The sequence below is a fragment of the Ylistrum balloti genome, unplaced genomic scaffold, assembly GCF_031769215.1.
Source record: "Ylistrum balloti isolate Yb309-2 unplaced genomic scaffold, AGI_CSIRO_Ybal_v1 Utg370594, whole genome shotgun sequence".
Classification (NCBI taxonomy): domain Eukaryota; kingdom Metazoa; phylum Mollusca; class Bivalvia; order Pectinida; family Pectinidae; genus Ylistrum; species Ylistrum balloti.
This window is the reverse complement of record NW_026782368.1, coordinates 308,830-324,923: the sequence shown is the minus strand read 5'-3', so window position 1 is coordinate 324,923 and position 16,094 is coordinate 308,830. Positions and strand designations below refer to the sequence as shown.

Sequence of the window (16,094 nt, the reverse complement as noted above, 5' to 3'; positions counted from 1 at the left end):
TGATTGTCCCAATCCTCTGTGAGTGATGACTCAATGTAAAAAACAGCCAACACCTTTGATAAGTCACGACTTACATTTCTATTAATTGGTAAACGTGTTTGGATGAACGATTTTTATTTATATTGTCTCTGCTATTGTATATATCATCTTCTATTTCAGAAAATTTTGGAAGAAATCAACAATGCTGATGCTGGGGCTCCCTGCTCTCCCCAACATGTGAAAAAGGTGACTCATTTAGTAGAGCTTTGGGTCCTTATATGTTCTTGAGACTTCATGAAGCTATGATTATTGTCTTTGATATATAGTCAATGAATGATTCATAACAGTCTAAAACTGAATTCAAAATAAAAAATTTAATTTAGAGAATATACTTCCATTGTACATCTAAGATCAAATTTCTTTAAATTATTTAAATAATTAAATTGGTGATATGTTGAATTTTGCAAAATTTTATTCCAGAAACAATTCATAGACGATGTAAAGAAAGCAATTTCGCCACACCATGGTGGTAGTAAACAACTGGCAGAGGGTGCTGCTGTGACCTGTGTGCGTCTGTGTAAAGCCTCCACATACATCAGTATCAATGACAGGCTCAATGTCCTCTTCTCGCTTGTACAGTCTGTCATCAGTGACCTAAAGGTTAGATCCCTCGCATCCTTACAACTCTCAAGAGACAATCATGTACATAGATATCAACTTCGCGAGATTCTGAAATGATATCTTTGATTGAAAATCAATCTGTATGTAAATGATTCTGATTTGAAAGCTTTTTACTTTTTATCGGTAAAACAAGATGCTTGAGATTTATTAAGCTTTTTTATGTGTAATATGTTCATGTTTATTCAGCTGTTTTATTAACTGAATATTTATGTTTGTTTTTTTTTTATCTTTATTCAGACATTGCTGTTTAACCCACCTCCAAATAGTAAGCCGTTTTCTCGCAGTCAGAGCAGCATTGGCCTTGACCTAGATCTATATATAGACTGCTTTGTGTCCTGTTTCCGTGTGACTCCACACAACAACGATGTGCTGAAAGTGTGTCTGAACCCATTGTCTCCTCCTGTCTATCACTGCGTGTTGGTCAACGCTCTCCACCGTATCATTACACAGGTTAGTAATGTATAGACAGGGTCATGTGTCAGAGGTCACTAGTAGGAAGGTCATTGGTGTTAAAGGTCACCTGGAGGCCAATAGATGTATGGGGTTAGTTTCAATGTGACTTCTCACGTGGCATGATTATGAAGCTAGATGAGGTTATAAGGTCTGCATTGGTGCGAGTCTTTTTTTTGTGAGAGGTCAGTTTTCTCCGAGAGACTTTTATATTGATAAGTATTTCCTCAACACTATCTATAGGAATGCATTTTTAGACAACTTTACATAGAAGTCCTGTCTTAAATCTAACTGATTCTTCGTTTTAATGTTGATTGAAAATAGTGACATGTTATAAAGATCTTCTCACACACCTGTTCTATCACATGTTTATTTTGTAGCCACGATTGCCGTGGTGGCCCAACATCAACATCATCTATAGCAAGGCTGCTGAGCTGAGGAGTATGTTTACTGATACACTCAACAAAGTCACCCAGGGAATGGCTAGTCATACTGCACCTAAAGTCACCACCCTCCCATATGTACATGTAAGTCACCCTCCAAACTCACACCTACACAACTACTCTGTCACACCCAACTACAAGTCTCCCATTTTGTGTGTAATAATTCCAGGATGTCTGCATCTTGAGCAGATAGATAAAGCATAATTAGGGAAAGGACGAAGTATAGGGTAATATCCCTTCTCATTCAACTTCAGTACATGTGCACTTGATAGTGAATTTCAACAAAATTGATATCTTAGTTGGCCCAATATATGTTGAAGTAAATGTAAGTTGAAATAATAGTCCAATGATAGCTTTATGATGTTGAATATCTCAGCAGGATTTGATGTTTAATTTCAGAACATTACAAAACTAACCCTTTACAAGTTAAATAAGCCAACAGATGAGACCGTGACGACATGCCGCTGTCTTTTGTTGTGGATCGTCCGCCTGATCCATGCTGATCCTCACCTAATGCTCCACGTATGTATCAGGGTCATATGTCAACAGATAATTCTCTTTACACCAGGGTAGTGTGATAATGGGGTAGTTATTTCTGATTTAGGTAAACAGTCCTCAACATTAGTGATATATGGACAGGGTCACTCCAGCACAAAAACTGGAAATCATTATATAAATATATATGATGCAAATTTATATTGTCAAGTTCATGTTCCATACCAAATAATAAAAAGATTGAAATTTATAAAATATGTACAAAATGTGTGGCCCTGGTTTTCCTATCGCCACAAAAGAGAACCAAGTACTTGTTTTGATCCTTTTAACATGATGCATGTTTTCACCCAGAATCAGGGTAAGCCCGGTCACGAGATACAAAGTAGTACACTAGAACTAATGAATGGCCTCGTGTCACTGGTCCACCAACAATGGATGCCTGATGTATCTAAGGAGGCCATGGAGGTAAGGATGTTTCTGATCTATAAATAAGTATTGTTCAATTAATAAAGATCAGCACATTACCTTTGGTTAGCAATGTTGAATGTTCGTAGAATTTTCAGGATTTGTTTCAGCACAAATCTCAAACATCTGTTCTTGTATATCATGGTTATGACATTATAGAGAGTTTCGAAAGGGGAGGTTATAACTTTGGTATCAATTACAATATGGTATCATGTCACTAAATTAAATTTCATTTACATGTAATGCTCAGTCAAATAATTTTACACTAAATTGTTTAAAAAGCTACTGTTAAAGACTCCATACTTAATTTATGAAATGATTTTTGAGCTGATCATTAGTTTCAGTTACCAATGCAGAATTATGTTAATGATGTATATTACTATATAATGGTTTCTGAATTGCTTTTAGGCCCTACTTTGTCTCCATCAGCCTGAGAATATTGAACTCTGGAATCCAGAGTCACCTATCAACACATTCTGGGATGTCAGGTATCTATGCCTCTTGAATACATGATTTTAGAATTTACTTTACCATATTTATCTTACAATAAGCCAAAGGGCATCTGATCAATTTATCTTTATAATAGGGAGATGGACTCATTACAAGACAATAGAAAAGTTTCTACCATTAACTTGATAAATCTGGATGATGGGCTTATTATCAGACATGGGATTATTACTTTGTAAATAAATTATTCCATGATTACATATATTTCATTTCCTATTTAGAAATGTAGTAATAGAATATATGCAGTTTCGGTTAAATAATGTTTTTTTTTCTGTGTTCCAGTTCCCAGGTATTATTTTCCATATCCCAGAAGCTTATTCAGAGGCAACTTGTTAACTACACTGAGATCTTGAAGTGGCTGCGAGAAATTCTAGTCTGTCGGAACAGCTTTCTTCAAAAAAACAGTGCAAATGCCAGTGTTGGAAACAACAAAACTATTTGTATACATATCAAGCTAGAGGTATGTTATTGAAGAAATATTACGACATATGTTACCTGTTATAATTTCACATGTGAAAAACAAGTTTTTGTTTGTATTGTATAAGATTAGTCCTTGCTACTTTACCATACTTAAATTCTTTGAAAGAGGATGTATTTTTAACATTCAGCATATGATGACCACATGTTAAACATGTTTAAAATATTGCTCTTGAAATTACTAAGGATTAAAGGAAGTTCTTTTGATATCTTGTTTTAATACGATAGTCCAATCTGACGGAGGATGTGTCATTCTAGTGTTCCTAGCAGTTTTTGTTGTCTTCTTTAAGGTTGTGTTCTTCATGTACCTGTGGAGTATCGATATAGACGCGGTCCTCACAGGAATGTCATGTTTCCACTTACTATGTGAGGAGGCAGATATAAGGTGTGGGGCAGATGAAATGGCTGTGACTCAGCTCCTCCCAAACTACAATGTATATGCTGAGCTGGCCCAGGCTAGCACTGTGCTTACTACAGGTAAAGGACACCTCTATAGTGACATTGTTGGAGTTACCTTGTTTATATATCTACATCACAAAAGAGAGCATAGTCTTTCCCTAGTTGTTAGTTTGGTCCATAGTTGGCTCCTCTGTCCCTTGCCTGGATACTCAAAGGTATGCAGGGGGTTGATGATTTAGGGAGGAATCAGAACAGGTAAAAACAAAAAACAAAAAAAAACAGGTAAATCAATCACAACAGGTTCAGGTTGTTTGTTTACACTGTAAAATACATCTACCAGTTTCACCCAACAATGATATACTGCAGTTTTAATATGCTAGAAATACAGTAATATGTACATAATCTGATGGTGACATTCATCAATGGACATCCTTTAAAGAACTCTTACACCTAACTGAAGTATATATGTAGGATACACTGTAAAATCGGTATAAATTCTGTATTGAGATGTCTTTTTTGTTTGTAGGTAAGGTAGCATTACAGAAGCGGATAATGGCTCTACTGAGGAAAATCGACCAACATACATCAGGCAACTCTCAGGTATGTTTAATTTGCTCATGAAAAAGTTTAATTGGCTTTACTAGATTTTGAATTGTTTATGAAATGTTGACAAGCTTACATGGTTATGAAAAAATATATTTCTCTAAGATTCATTATGATTCATTAGGCTGTTCTGTTATGAATTAACAGAGGATACACAAGTAAACAGCATCTTTGAATTTTAATTTCGTAGTAGATACACAATTTTATTGTAAGCCATTCTTTAAGTAATATTTGATCTCTTTTTTGTTAATAAATAAAAACCAGTGACAAAATGAAATGAGATGATATGAATTTAAGAATAGAATTGAATCCTCTTTTCAATTGTTTTCCTAAAACATTTTTTTGATGTACAACTTGGCTAAAACGATACATCAATTAAAGATGAGATAAAATGATATCAGTATGAAAAAATTGTAAAAGTCACAGGAACATTTGTTACAGCGATGACAGTGTCATCACACACTAATATATCACTTTGATCACATTTAGGCTTGGGATGACACATTCAGGAACTGGGAAGTTGTGACCCAGTATCTGGAGACTTATCCAAAGGACCCCAAGGTCAAAGTTGAAGAAGGCAGTACAGCAGGGTTGGGAGACACAATTAAAATGAAACGAAAACCTCCTCACCATGCCAACACAGAACATGAGCTAGAGGTGAGAAGAGATTGGAAAAAAAAGAACAAACACAAGTGTGGATGAAATGTCAACTATTTATCACACTTTAAATATCTTACATTTGGATATTGTAGTGTTGTAGTTTGTTGAAGTTAGAACTAAGACTTTCAAATAATTCAATAAGTTGACAAAACGAGGACACGTGTGATTCTGTAACTATGGAGAGAGATGAATTTTTGGGTGTAAATAAGGAGTTACAATGTGTTCTCTAAACATGTTGCTTGATGTTGATTCTTGGTGTTTGTAGGACCAGTTAAATGAATGGGCCAACATGACGGGCTTCCTGTGTGCCCTAGGTGGTGTTCGTCTACAGAACCGACTCAGGATAAGGTGAGCAGTCATGTCATTTACAACAACATGGAATCAGCATTTCACATCTACAGAATTATTATTGTATCAAAGATTTCAAGCGAGAAGTTGAAATTGATAAGATTTTTATTAATTGAAAACATGAGGGCAACTTTCTGATGAAATGGTACTGGTTTATTTTTAGTGCTATACCAGCAGGACTGGATTCGAGGAAGAGTAGCCTAATGCAGAGCTGTGCTGCTGATACTCAATACTGCCCTGTCACACAGTAAGTTGATCCTTACAAGGGCACACCGGGGTTGCCAATATCGTAAAGGTTCACATCTTGCCTCTAAAACATTAGATAATTCATACACAGACTTTCAAGAAAACCACAACAATGAACCACAAGTAGTCCAATTAAACAGAGTAATACAACAATATAGGCATTTTCTTTTCGAGTTCCAAAACAAAATATTTGAATCACAAAAATGTTCAGAAATTGAATTTTGGATTGTTTCTTTGGGAAAATTTATTTACAGCTGGAAGACCTGAGTTTATTGTCATATTGGCCTTATTTACAATGATTACAATTTAAAACTCAGAAAGAACTTGTTGAATGATCTTCTGACACATAATTTCATAAAATCAACCCATGATGAAGACAACAAAATAGTTAAATACTGTTGTGTTTGTATAATATGAGATATTCGAAAGTTACAATTTAAAGTTTGTGAACTTGTTAACAGGCTCTATTTTCTCTCCTCAGATTTATCAGTAACCTGTTGAAACTGCTGATATGTCAAAACGAGAAGTTTGGTGCTCAGATACAGAAACATGTTAAGGATTTAGTGGGCCATGAACTTAACCCAGCCCTCTACCCCATACTGTTCGATCAGATCAAAATATGTGTGGACAAGTTCTTTGATCCCTCTGGTCAGGTATACACAGTGATTATTTTTATTTATTTGAGATGTAAAAGAGCAAATGATGGGTCAATTCAAGTAATTTTTGTACTTACAATCCAGGTGATAGTGACCGACCCTAAATTGGTTTTTGTAAATACAGGTGATAGTGACTGACCCTAAATTGGTTTTGTAAATACAGGTGATAGTGACCGACCCTAAATTGGTTTTTGTAAATACAGGTGATAGTGACTGACCCTAAGATGGTTTTTGTAAATATACGTGATAGTGACCAAACTTTACAGCCAAGCTGTAGATAATGTATTATTTTTTGTGTAAATTCCTCTTTGGTTTTTTAAATACAGGTGATTGTGACGGACCTTAACACCCAGTTTATAGAGAATGTAATATTCATTATGAGGAACATCTTGGAAATGAAGCAGGACCAACCATGCGAACACCTTGGGGTGACCAGTATAGAGTCTCTCATGCTAGCTGTAGTAAGGTCAGTCAGATTTGTTTATCAGGTTAGACTAGCTCCATGGTCTGGTTCTTATTGAGAGAACATCATTTCCTTCAAGATGATTGAGAAAGATTTGTCATTGAGACCTCCATTTTAATAATATCTGCAAAATAAAAAATAAAATGTTGTTGTTGACAAAAAGAATTTAGAGAATTTAATATCAACAGCCGAGATAGATGTATATGTGGTAAAGCCTAATCTGTACTTACCTTCAGATATGTACGACACCTGGATTCTACCGTGCATGCCATTCAAATCAAGATCAAACTCTGTCAGCTAGTGGAGGCCATGATGGTTCGCCGTGACGACCTCACATTCCGACAGGAGATGAAATTCAGGAACAAACTGGTGGAATATCTGACAGACTGGATCATGGGTAACTCACATCAAGTGAACATCGGTGACATCTGTAGTATGTCCAGGTACTTTTACAGTGTTTACTGTCAGGGTCCAGTACTATCTGTTCTGTTACTAATGATTTGTGACTTTGTGCATTAAGATCTTGTTGATTTAAACATGTTTGAGATGAGGTTTGAAAATTTTGTTATTTTGTTTTTATCAAAAGTTGCTCATATGGTACATGTGATTGAGTGGTTGCGGGCCTCTCATTAGGAATGTATATCTGATGGTTATATATAAGTCTATAACTTAAGACACGTGTTTATAACAACATGTATAGTGTGTTATTTTGACAGAAAATATTTCTGAGCTGTTTGAACTATTCTTAGTGGTACATATTTAATTTATGAACTATAGAGACTTACTGATATTTTTTTGGTTCTGACATCAAGTCTTGGTTAAGACTTTAAGTGACTGTGCAGGCCTGTTACTTTTTTTAGGACTGATATGTTATATTTAAGATATAGATGAAAGAGCTGGTCAGCACAAACAAACAAGCATATGGTTTTAATTGTCATAGTTCATATCTTCATTTGTGAGAACAGTCTTTATTGTCCAGGGGCCACAACTAAAGATTTGAAAAAAAAATTTATTGTCAGGGGGTCACAACTTCAGCTGTGAGAACAGTCTTTATGGTCAGAGAGCCACAATTAAAGCTGTGAGAACAATATTTGTTGTCAGGGTCCACAACTTCAGCTGTGAGAATAGTATTTTGTCTGGAACACAACCAAAGTTGTGAAATCAGTATGGAGTGTTAGGAGATATATCTGTAGTTATTATATATATAGCCCTTGATGTTAGTTTACTATGAACTTTGTCTGTTTGCTTTTTCCATTTAACAATCTATTTCAACAGATAGTTTCTTAATTAGGTGTTAAAGTTTTCTTAACTTTCAGTTCCCGTGAGTAGATGTACAATGGGGATTAAAAAAATTATCAAGATTAAGAGCTCTGTTTGTAATCGTTAGACATACCCAAGTATTAGTGATATAGAAGAACAGGCATACACTAGAACTTAGGTGACCTGGCATTCCACATATAGATGTTAGTAAAACCTTGAAGGAGACTTTTAAGTGATTGTAAGAGACACCCAATTATTGTCACAAGAGTACAGACATACAGTTTGTGACTTGTCATTCTACATATAGATTTTCTAGTTTGTTAGTAACACTTGAAGGAGATTTTTAAGTGATTGTAACAGACAGTTAATATCGCAGGAATATTTGTATTTAATTTAATGTTTATTCTTTAATCTAGTGATGTTATTTTGTTTTCATTTATTCCTTTTTTCTCTACATGAAACATCTTTGATATGTGCCTTGGATCTCTATATCTGTCATTCTTAATGAAAACATTTTCCACTATATCTCTGTAAAGCTTTTATTTGTGTGGTTTGTTAAGTTTGGCTTTTTATCTGTGATGCTGATATCTAGACTATCAAGAGGTAATACTTTAACATACCTCATACAGTATTGTTTATTCTAGCACTAGGACTGTAAAAGTACTTATTTTCATGCTGCATTTAAACAATTAAGATTTTCTGAACATCATTATTTCGATTCAGTTTACAAATACTAAATTTGAATAGCTTCAAAATTTTATTTTGTAAAAGAGGAAGAATTAGTTTTCAGAATTTAGATATATTATCAGTTCAAAGTTAATGTTAATAAATGTATGTTTGAAGCTGTTTTTCAGTCTGCTTTGATGACTTCTGTATATATTTAATCAGAGTAATAAGATGATAAATTTAAATGAGGGTCAGAGTGGTAAAACATTTACCTTACACCTAGGACATAAAAGGTATAAAGGGCACCTGCCTGACCATATTAATTATAGCTGAGTATTCTGCATTCCTCCCACAACAAGACCTTTCATTTCCTTTGTTGGGGCCAACAAGAGCAGTAAACACGAGATGATATAACTTGTTTCTCAATTTAAGCGAAATAGATTCAGTTCATGGTCGAATATAAATGATGTGTGGAAAATGAAAAAATAATAACTATTTCAAACAGCAGAAAAAATGAGACAGACTCTCTTCTACATTTAATCTTTGTGAAAAAGTTCACAAAATATGAAATCATGAAGTTTTAAACCTGTGAAAATAAGCATGCACTAATGTTTGGTATATTTACATGTATCATTTAGCTTAATATTTCTCTCCAATTTACTGGAAAACTGTTAAACATATGAACCCAATGACCACCAAATTGTTGGTAAAATTGACATAGAACTCCACTGGCCCATATCATAGATGAGTTTTCGTGACAGTATTTGGTGTTATTGTGTTATATATTACTGTGTGTGGCTTTATTTCAGCTTTTTATGATTTCATTGCGGTATTAGTTGGCAATGTATTGTTTTTCATTGTTTGCTTTGGGGTTCTCTATTATAGCCTATTCGTTTGGCAAAGAGATTGATAATGGTTTGGTTTGGATAGCATTTTAATGCACCTGCAACATTTTTTTGTTCTAATTTATAATGTAAAAAAAAATAGGATAAAAGGTAATTTTTTTTTATTGATATGTTTTACTGAAGGTGTTGTTTTGTTATTCATTGTTCACACATATTTAAAGGCTTATAGATAGATACTTGATTGGAAAACATACATGTATACTACAAGGTTAAGTGATTCGTTAAAGGGTGAACAGTGAGGGGCTCTATAAGTTTTAACAGTGAGGGACTCAATTTAAGATTTTACACTGAGGTATTCAGCTTAAGTTTTAACAGTAAGGGATTCTGTGGAACTTTAACAGTGGGGACTCAATTGAAGTTTTTCACAATGAGAAACGCTACAGAAGCTCTAACATTGAGGGATTCAGTGTAAATTTTCACAGTCAGGGACTCAATATCAGTCAAATGAGGGTTATTAGAAAGGAGTTCAATATCAGGATTTGAAATGTAGGACACAGTGTTAGATTCTACAGTGATGAGTTATAACTTAAAGATAAGTATTACTAGTGATGGAGTCAACTTCAGAGTTAAAAGTGATAGACTCTGAGAAGATTTATCAATAAGGAGCTCAATTTTGGGATTAATAGAGAGAAACTCCATACCGGAGTTAACATTGATAGATTCAATAGAAGATTTATCAGCAGAGAGGTCAGTTTTTGGGTTAATATTGAGGGACTCGGTAGAAAGGTTTAATAGTGAGGAACCTTATATAAGCAATTTGATTTAAGGTTCATCAGTGGTGAGCTCAATATTGGGGTCATCATAAGGGTTAACAATAATTGGCTCAATATAATGGTTTAATAATGAGGGACGCAATATGAGAGAGTGAGGATTGATAAAGAGGAACTGAAGTTAAGGATTAAAGTGAGGGACCCAATATAAGGATTAACAGTAAGGGACTCAATATAAAATTTAACAGTGAAGAATTCTGAAGAAAGGCTTATAATGAGGAATTCAATAGAAGAGTTAACAGTAAGGAAGTTGACCATAAGGGATTGAATATAAGGGATTTTGCATTTTGTTTAAAGGAAACACGAAAAGAATATCTCTGTGCGATCGTCGGGATTACAGCGTTATATACACCCCACTCAGTCCTCCTCATCGAGTCAGTGCTCCACTAAGGCACTGTCCGTGCCTAGTCCTACTCCACTCTTTCTCCAAACCCAGCCCGTCGTGTGAGTATACCCCGGGCTTTCTGCCCCGGCCCCTCTCGTATACTCTGGGGGGTCGTAGGATGCTTATCATTATCATCTACTGTAACTGCTGCACTGTCTCCCAGCTTCTCTGTCATTCTGTTGGAATGTGCATGGTCACTCCGAACTAGGAATCAATCTGCTGGTCTAGAAATTAAAGGCTTCAAGCATATTATGGTGCAAGAACCAAAAGCTGGCTGAATTTTGTCTTCAAAATTATTTTCCATTTATTTTCTTCTAAAAAGAGTTTAATAGAAATTTTCAAACACTTGAAACAAATTATGCTGTGGTATCAGAATCTAGTGTTGTGTTTTTGTGGGAACCAATGTATACTGCACTGCATTCTGTAAACACAAAATAAATGGTGAAAGTAATATGATGTCCAGCTATACATTTGACAGTGTTTGGACTAAAGAAGCTGAGAGACCTTGTACTGACTCACTAATGCTCAGTTCATCTATCATTATCTACAAACTGCTTATTCTGACTCGCACTCAAAATCTTGTAACTCAAACTTGCTCAGCATCACATAAGTCCGACTCACTCAACTTCTTGTGACTAAAGCTCACTCAAAATCTTGTGAATCCAGCTCACACAACACCTCATAACTCAAGCTCACTCAACATCTTGTGACTCAAGCTCACACCACATTTGTGATTCAAATTCACTCAACATTTTGTGACACAAGCTTACTCAACACCTAATCTCAAGCTCACTGAAAATCTTGTAACTCAGACTCACTCAACACTTACTAACTAGAGTTCACTCAATACTTTGTAATGCAAGCTATTTCAACACTATGTATCTCAAATTCAGCGAACATTTACAGTCACTCCAACTTTTTTGAGGCTACTAAAATTCTTCAACAATTACACATTATTATTTCTGGTCACCATTCAGGATTAAAATCACCTATCACTTAACATATCAGTTTGAGACACTCCACATTTTGAAACTTTAGTCATTCAAACATGTTTTTCAACATGAGCTTAGCTCAGGACTCAATGCTTTACATTGAACTCAATATCTCTAAAGTCAATCTAGGTCCGCTAATTCAATAACTACCTGAAGGTCTCGCAGCAATCAACGTCTTGAAATTTGTGATAGTCACGATCAAAGATCAAAGTAACATATCACTTCACTTTCTTTTTGTAAGATTTTCAAAAATCAATTGACTACAAAAAAGAAAACAGCTTTGAGAATGAGTGTTCTTCCTCTGATGTTTTTTGGGTGTTATGGTTGCTGTTTTCCCAAATGAATTCTAGCGAATCCCTTCAAATTTTTAATGATTTGAGTCAAAGGAGCAAATGTGTTAAAATAACAGCAACTTCTTAAATGAATGGCCGGTGTGTACTGTCTTGAATTTTACTTACTTTAAATAAATACAATTCATCAACGATTAATTCCATATAACAGAATGCGAGTTCATGTATACATTTATCATGTGTCACTACTGGATTATGATGCTATCATATTATGTTAAAATGGCCTGTTTGAAGGTAGAACACACATTTACAATTATTTCTACCAAGGGAAATACAAAATGAAAATTATAAGTAAACTGCTAACAGGTGTAGAAGATTTTTCTGAATTTTCACTGCACCCTTTGTCCCTTTATACAAATATAATCGTCACATTCTCTGTAGTGAAGTAAATTCACAACACTTCAGAACATGACATCAGGCACATCTTTCATCATGATGGTGATGCTATCATAGAAACTGTACTCATTAATCTACTAACAAAAAGCACTAATATGGAAAAACAGCCCAAATAACTAACAGCATATCATGTAGGATATTATAGCCAATCAATAGCAAGGTAATAAGTTTAACAGCCAATCACTAGCAGTATAACAAAAAGGATAGCCAACCACTAACATTGTAACAAATATATTAGCTAATCATTAGCATTATAACAAGTAGATTAGCCCATCACTAACATTATGAATAGCGAATTACTTCTGGTTACGAACAAGGAGATTGTAGCTTGTCACACTCAATGGTCATTTCTATATAAAAGTAGAACAATGCATTTTACTAAGTTATATCACCCTCATACAATTTTGTCATATACCAGAAACTACATTCATCTTATATATCGGTATACATACTGCTGGTGTAAACTAAAATTGCATGCCATATGGTTTTAATTTGCCAAAATGTCCGATTCATCAATTTAATGACCTTGACCCAATTTGATGGTCACAGTTATGAGATATCTTCCTACAGCATGTTGTAATCTGTTACAGGCTCAATAAACATTATATTTCTTGTCTTTAGGATAGAAAAGCTGTTTGTTTTATAGATAAAAAAAAGTAATGAAATTTGAATAAATTATTGGAATGTATTTAAAACAGGATTTGTGCCATAATATAGTGAATTTATCTTTACAAAATGATAATGATTTTGTAATCCTTTTTTGTTCTGTACATCAGTAATAGATTATAGACAATCTTGTGATGGGGAGATTGCAGTTAAATTTTGGAAATACCGGTAATGTTTTCTTAGTATGTATTTTCGTACATCATCTAAAAATACATTCTGTAGAAAGTTTTTTAATATTTAGCAAAAAAGGAATGAAACTTGTCAAGTTAGGGTATATTTTACATAGTGTGTCTTTTATAAAATTTTATCCTTAATCGTACACTTTCTACAAAAGCTATTTTACCATTTACTGTGTATAACATTTTTAAAACAATCATTTTAAAGAGATTCATTGTCCATAAATATTCGTTAATAAACATCCACCTCATCCATCAACTCCTTGTTTCCTGAGCCAATCCACTATCTATCTATCCTATGACCATCCCTGTTGGGTGCTCCACAAGGCCACGGGGAAATGTTTGACTTCAACCCAGGAGTGACTTGCAACTGCTCTGCTCTACTACTGCAAGCCTGCACCTGCAAGTATAAGGCCAAGTTCCTAAAAGCAAGGTCTTTGCTAATAAATCATAAATAGTAAATTATGATTTATTGTTTTTAATAAATCATTAAAATTAATAAACCTTTAAAATCAGCATACATTTTTTATGAATCTGAAGCATTAAGATATGGAACATTTATCTTGTGCTAAATTAACTCATTAATAAACTCATTAATTAACTCATTAATTAACTCATTATTCAGTAAATTAGAACAGTATTAAGTTTATACTTGTGAAAATGTTTCCAAGTATCATTCTTGAATAGCTATAATTTAACTAATGTATTACTGAGACTGCTTTTGTTCTTTTGAAGTATTCAATCTCTTTAGATATACAAATGTTCTATCTTATGGAATCTGTTCCAAATTTATTCTGTAACTTATAAGGAAATTCTTCAACTTATAGTGCATTACAGTTTTTAAGGGAATAAACCATTAGTATGATTTTTGTCATTTAAACGGAAGTTACCAAATTTTCTTCGTCAGTTCGTGGAAACTATGAAACTTGTGCTAGGATACTGAGATTAAAGTGCTTTAATTGATTGTAATTTTTTGACATGAAACTTTCAAAAGTTTACTTACAAAAATCTTAAAAATACTTTCCTATCCTGAATTTCAATCTTTAAATCATTCACAAAAATGGCTGTATACTAATTAATGACTGAGTTTTTACTGTTAAATACTCTTTGAATTGATGGTATAGAAGAGATTTGTATAAAACTGCACCATAGAAAATACTTCCTTCACAATGAAACTGGATAAATCTGCAAACTTTGAACTCTGAGATGACCTTGCTTTGGAGAACTGGTGTGCTGCATGGCATTAGAATGTACAGCTTCATTTATTTAGTTCAGCCTTAACCTCAGTATTAAATGCCTGACTTTGCATGTATTTCTTATGTATTTAGTTAACACAGATACTAGTAACATCACTTAATGTTTGTAAAAAAAACAATGTTTTTATCCTTTCTCAAGTTTTGGTATGCATGTTTTCATAGACATTAACTGAAATAACAAATTTTATCAATTCAAATTTTTATTTTCTCCATGCACTTTAATAGTGTTTAAAGTTTTCTTGTCGTATATGTGAATTGGTTAGTTAATCAATGTCGTAAATTGATGTTTTAATTAATGTTTTAAGTGTGATATATGTGAGGCTAAATTTCTTCCATAAAATGTTTTAATTTTTGAAGCAATCAGATTAAAGTGAATTTTATGTAGAAAAATGAAATGAGTGCTTTTTACCTGTGGGGTGTAAACATGTATTGATACAGGTGTGTTCTTGAAAGTGATTCTTACCTGTGGGGTGTAAACATGTATTGATACAGGTGTGTTCTTGAAAGTGATTCTTACCTGTGGGGTGTAAACATGTATTGATACAGGTGTGTTCTTGAAAGTGATTCTTACCTGTGGGGTGTAAACATGTATTGATACAGGTGTGTTCTTGAAAGTGATTCTTACCTGTGGGGTGTAAACATGTATTGATACAGGTGTGTTCTTGAAAGTGATTCTTACCTGTGTGGTGTAAATGTATATTTTTACCTGTGTATTTTTGAGAGTGATTCTTATTGTGTGGGATGTAAATATATATTTGTAGCCGTTTTTTCTTCGGAGCGATTCTTAATTGTGCACTGTAAACAGTGTTTGTACACCTGTATTCTTGGGAGTAACCAGCACATGTATTAAAGGAGTAGAACTGTGCTATGTAATAATTTGTTTTTGATAATAATAAGTTTATCATATGAACAACATTGTGTTTAAATAATCCAGATTTTGACTGTTCTCTACAGAGACCTTGACCAAGCCAGTATGGAAGCTGTAGCAGCCTTGCTGGCCGGACTTCCTCTCCAGCCAGAGGAGAGTGACCGTGGTGATCTGATGGAGGCCAAATCTCAACTCTTTCTCAAGTATGTTGTACCCTGACTCTGTTTTATGCTTGATTGATGTTTTGATGGAGGTAAATGTTACCTAAGGGAGATCACTTAAAGTTGTCAGATACATTATATATTGTTCTGACCAGCTGGACTCTAGATGTTGGTTTATGAAATAAGGATAGATCACTGATTCTATCAGATACTTGTATTTCTTAAATGAAAGGGAATGTTGATGTGTGTGTGTGTTATTAACTGCAAAAAATTTTCGCTGGAGTTTTGACTTTTGGATTAAATGAGAAATCTAATCATCCTTAAATGTACAAAGAGTGGATTGATAAATTCAGCAAATACGATGTGAAAAT

General features: G+C 34.0%; 1 protein-coding gene across 1 annotated transcript in view; it reads left to right on the top strand.

Annotated features, from left to right (window-relative positions):
- LOC132556842 (neurofibromin-like) overlaps positions 1-16,094 on the top strand; it is a 62,615-nt gene that overhangs the window by 10,543 nt on the left and 35,978 nt on the right. Inside the window, exons 10-27 of the mRNA XM_060221279.1 lie at positions 160-225; positions 460-639; positions 898-1,110; positions 1,491-1,637; positions 1,953-2,075; positions 2,400-2,513; positions 2,922-3,001; positions 3,303-3,480; positions 3,788-3,974; positions 4,423-4,496; positions 4,989-5,156; positions 5,425-5,507; positions 5,671-5,754; positions 6,235-6,406; positions 6,736-6,875; positions 7,109-7,315; positions 10,771-10,917; positions 15,649-15,765. Coding sequence (XP_060077262.1) covers positions 160-225; positions 460-639; positions 898-1,110; positions 1,491-1,637; positions 1,953-2,075; positions 2,400-2,513; positions 2,922-3,001; positions 3,303-3,480; positions 3,788-3,974; positions 4,423-4,496; positions 4,989-5,156; positions 5,425-5,507; positions 5,671-5,754; positions 6,235-6,406; positions 6,736-6,875; positions 7,109-7,315; positions 10,771-10,917; positions 15,649-15,765 — 2,480 coding nt within the window. The remainder of the gene's footprint in view (positions 1-159; positions 226-459; positions 640-897; positions 1,111-1,490; positions 1,638-1,952; positions 2,076-2,399; positions 2,514-2,921; positions 3,002-3,302; positions 3,481-3,787; positions 3,975-4,422; positions 4,497-4,988; positions 5,157-5,424; positions 5,508-5,670; positions 5,755-6,234; positions 6,407-6,735; positions 6,876-7,108; positions 7,316-10,770; positions 10,918-15,648; positions 15,766-16,094) is intronic.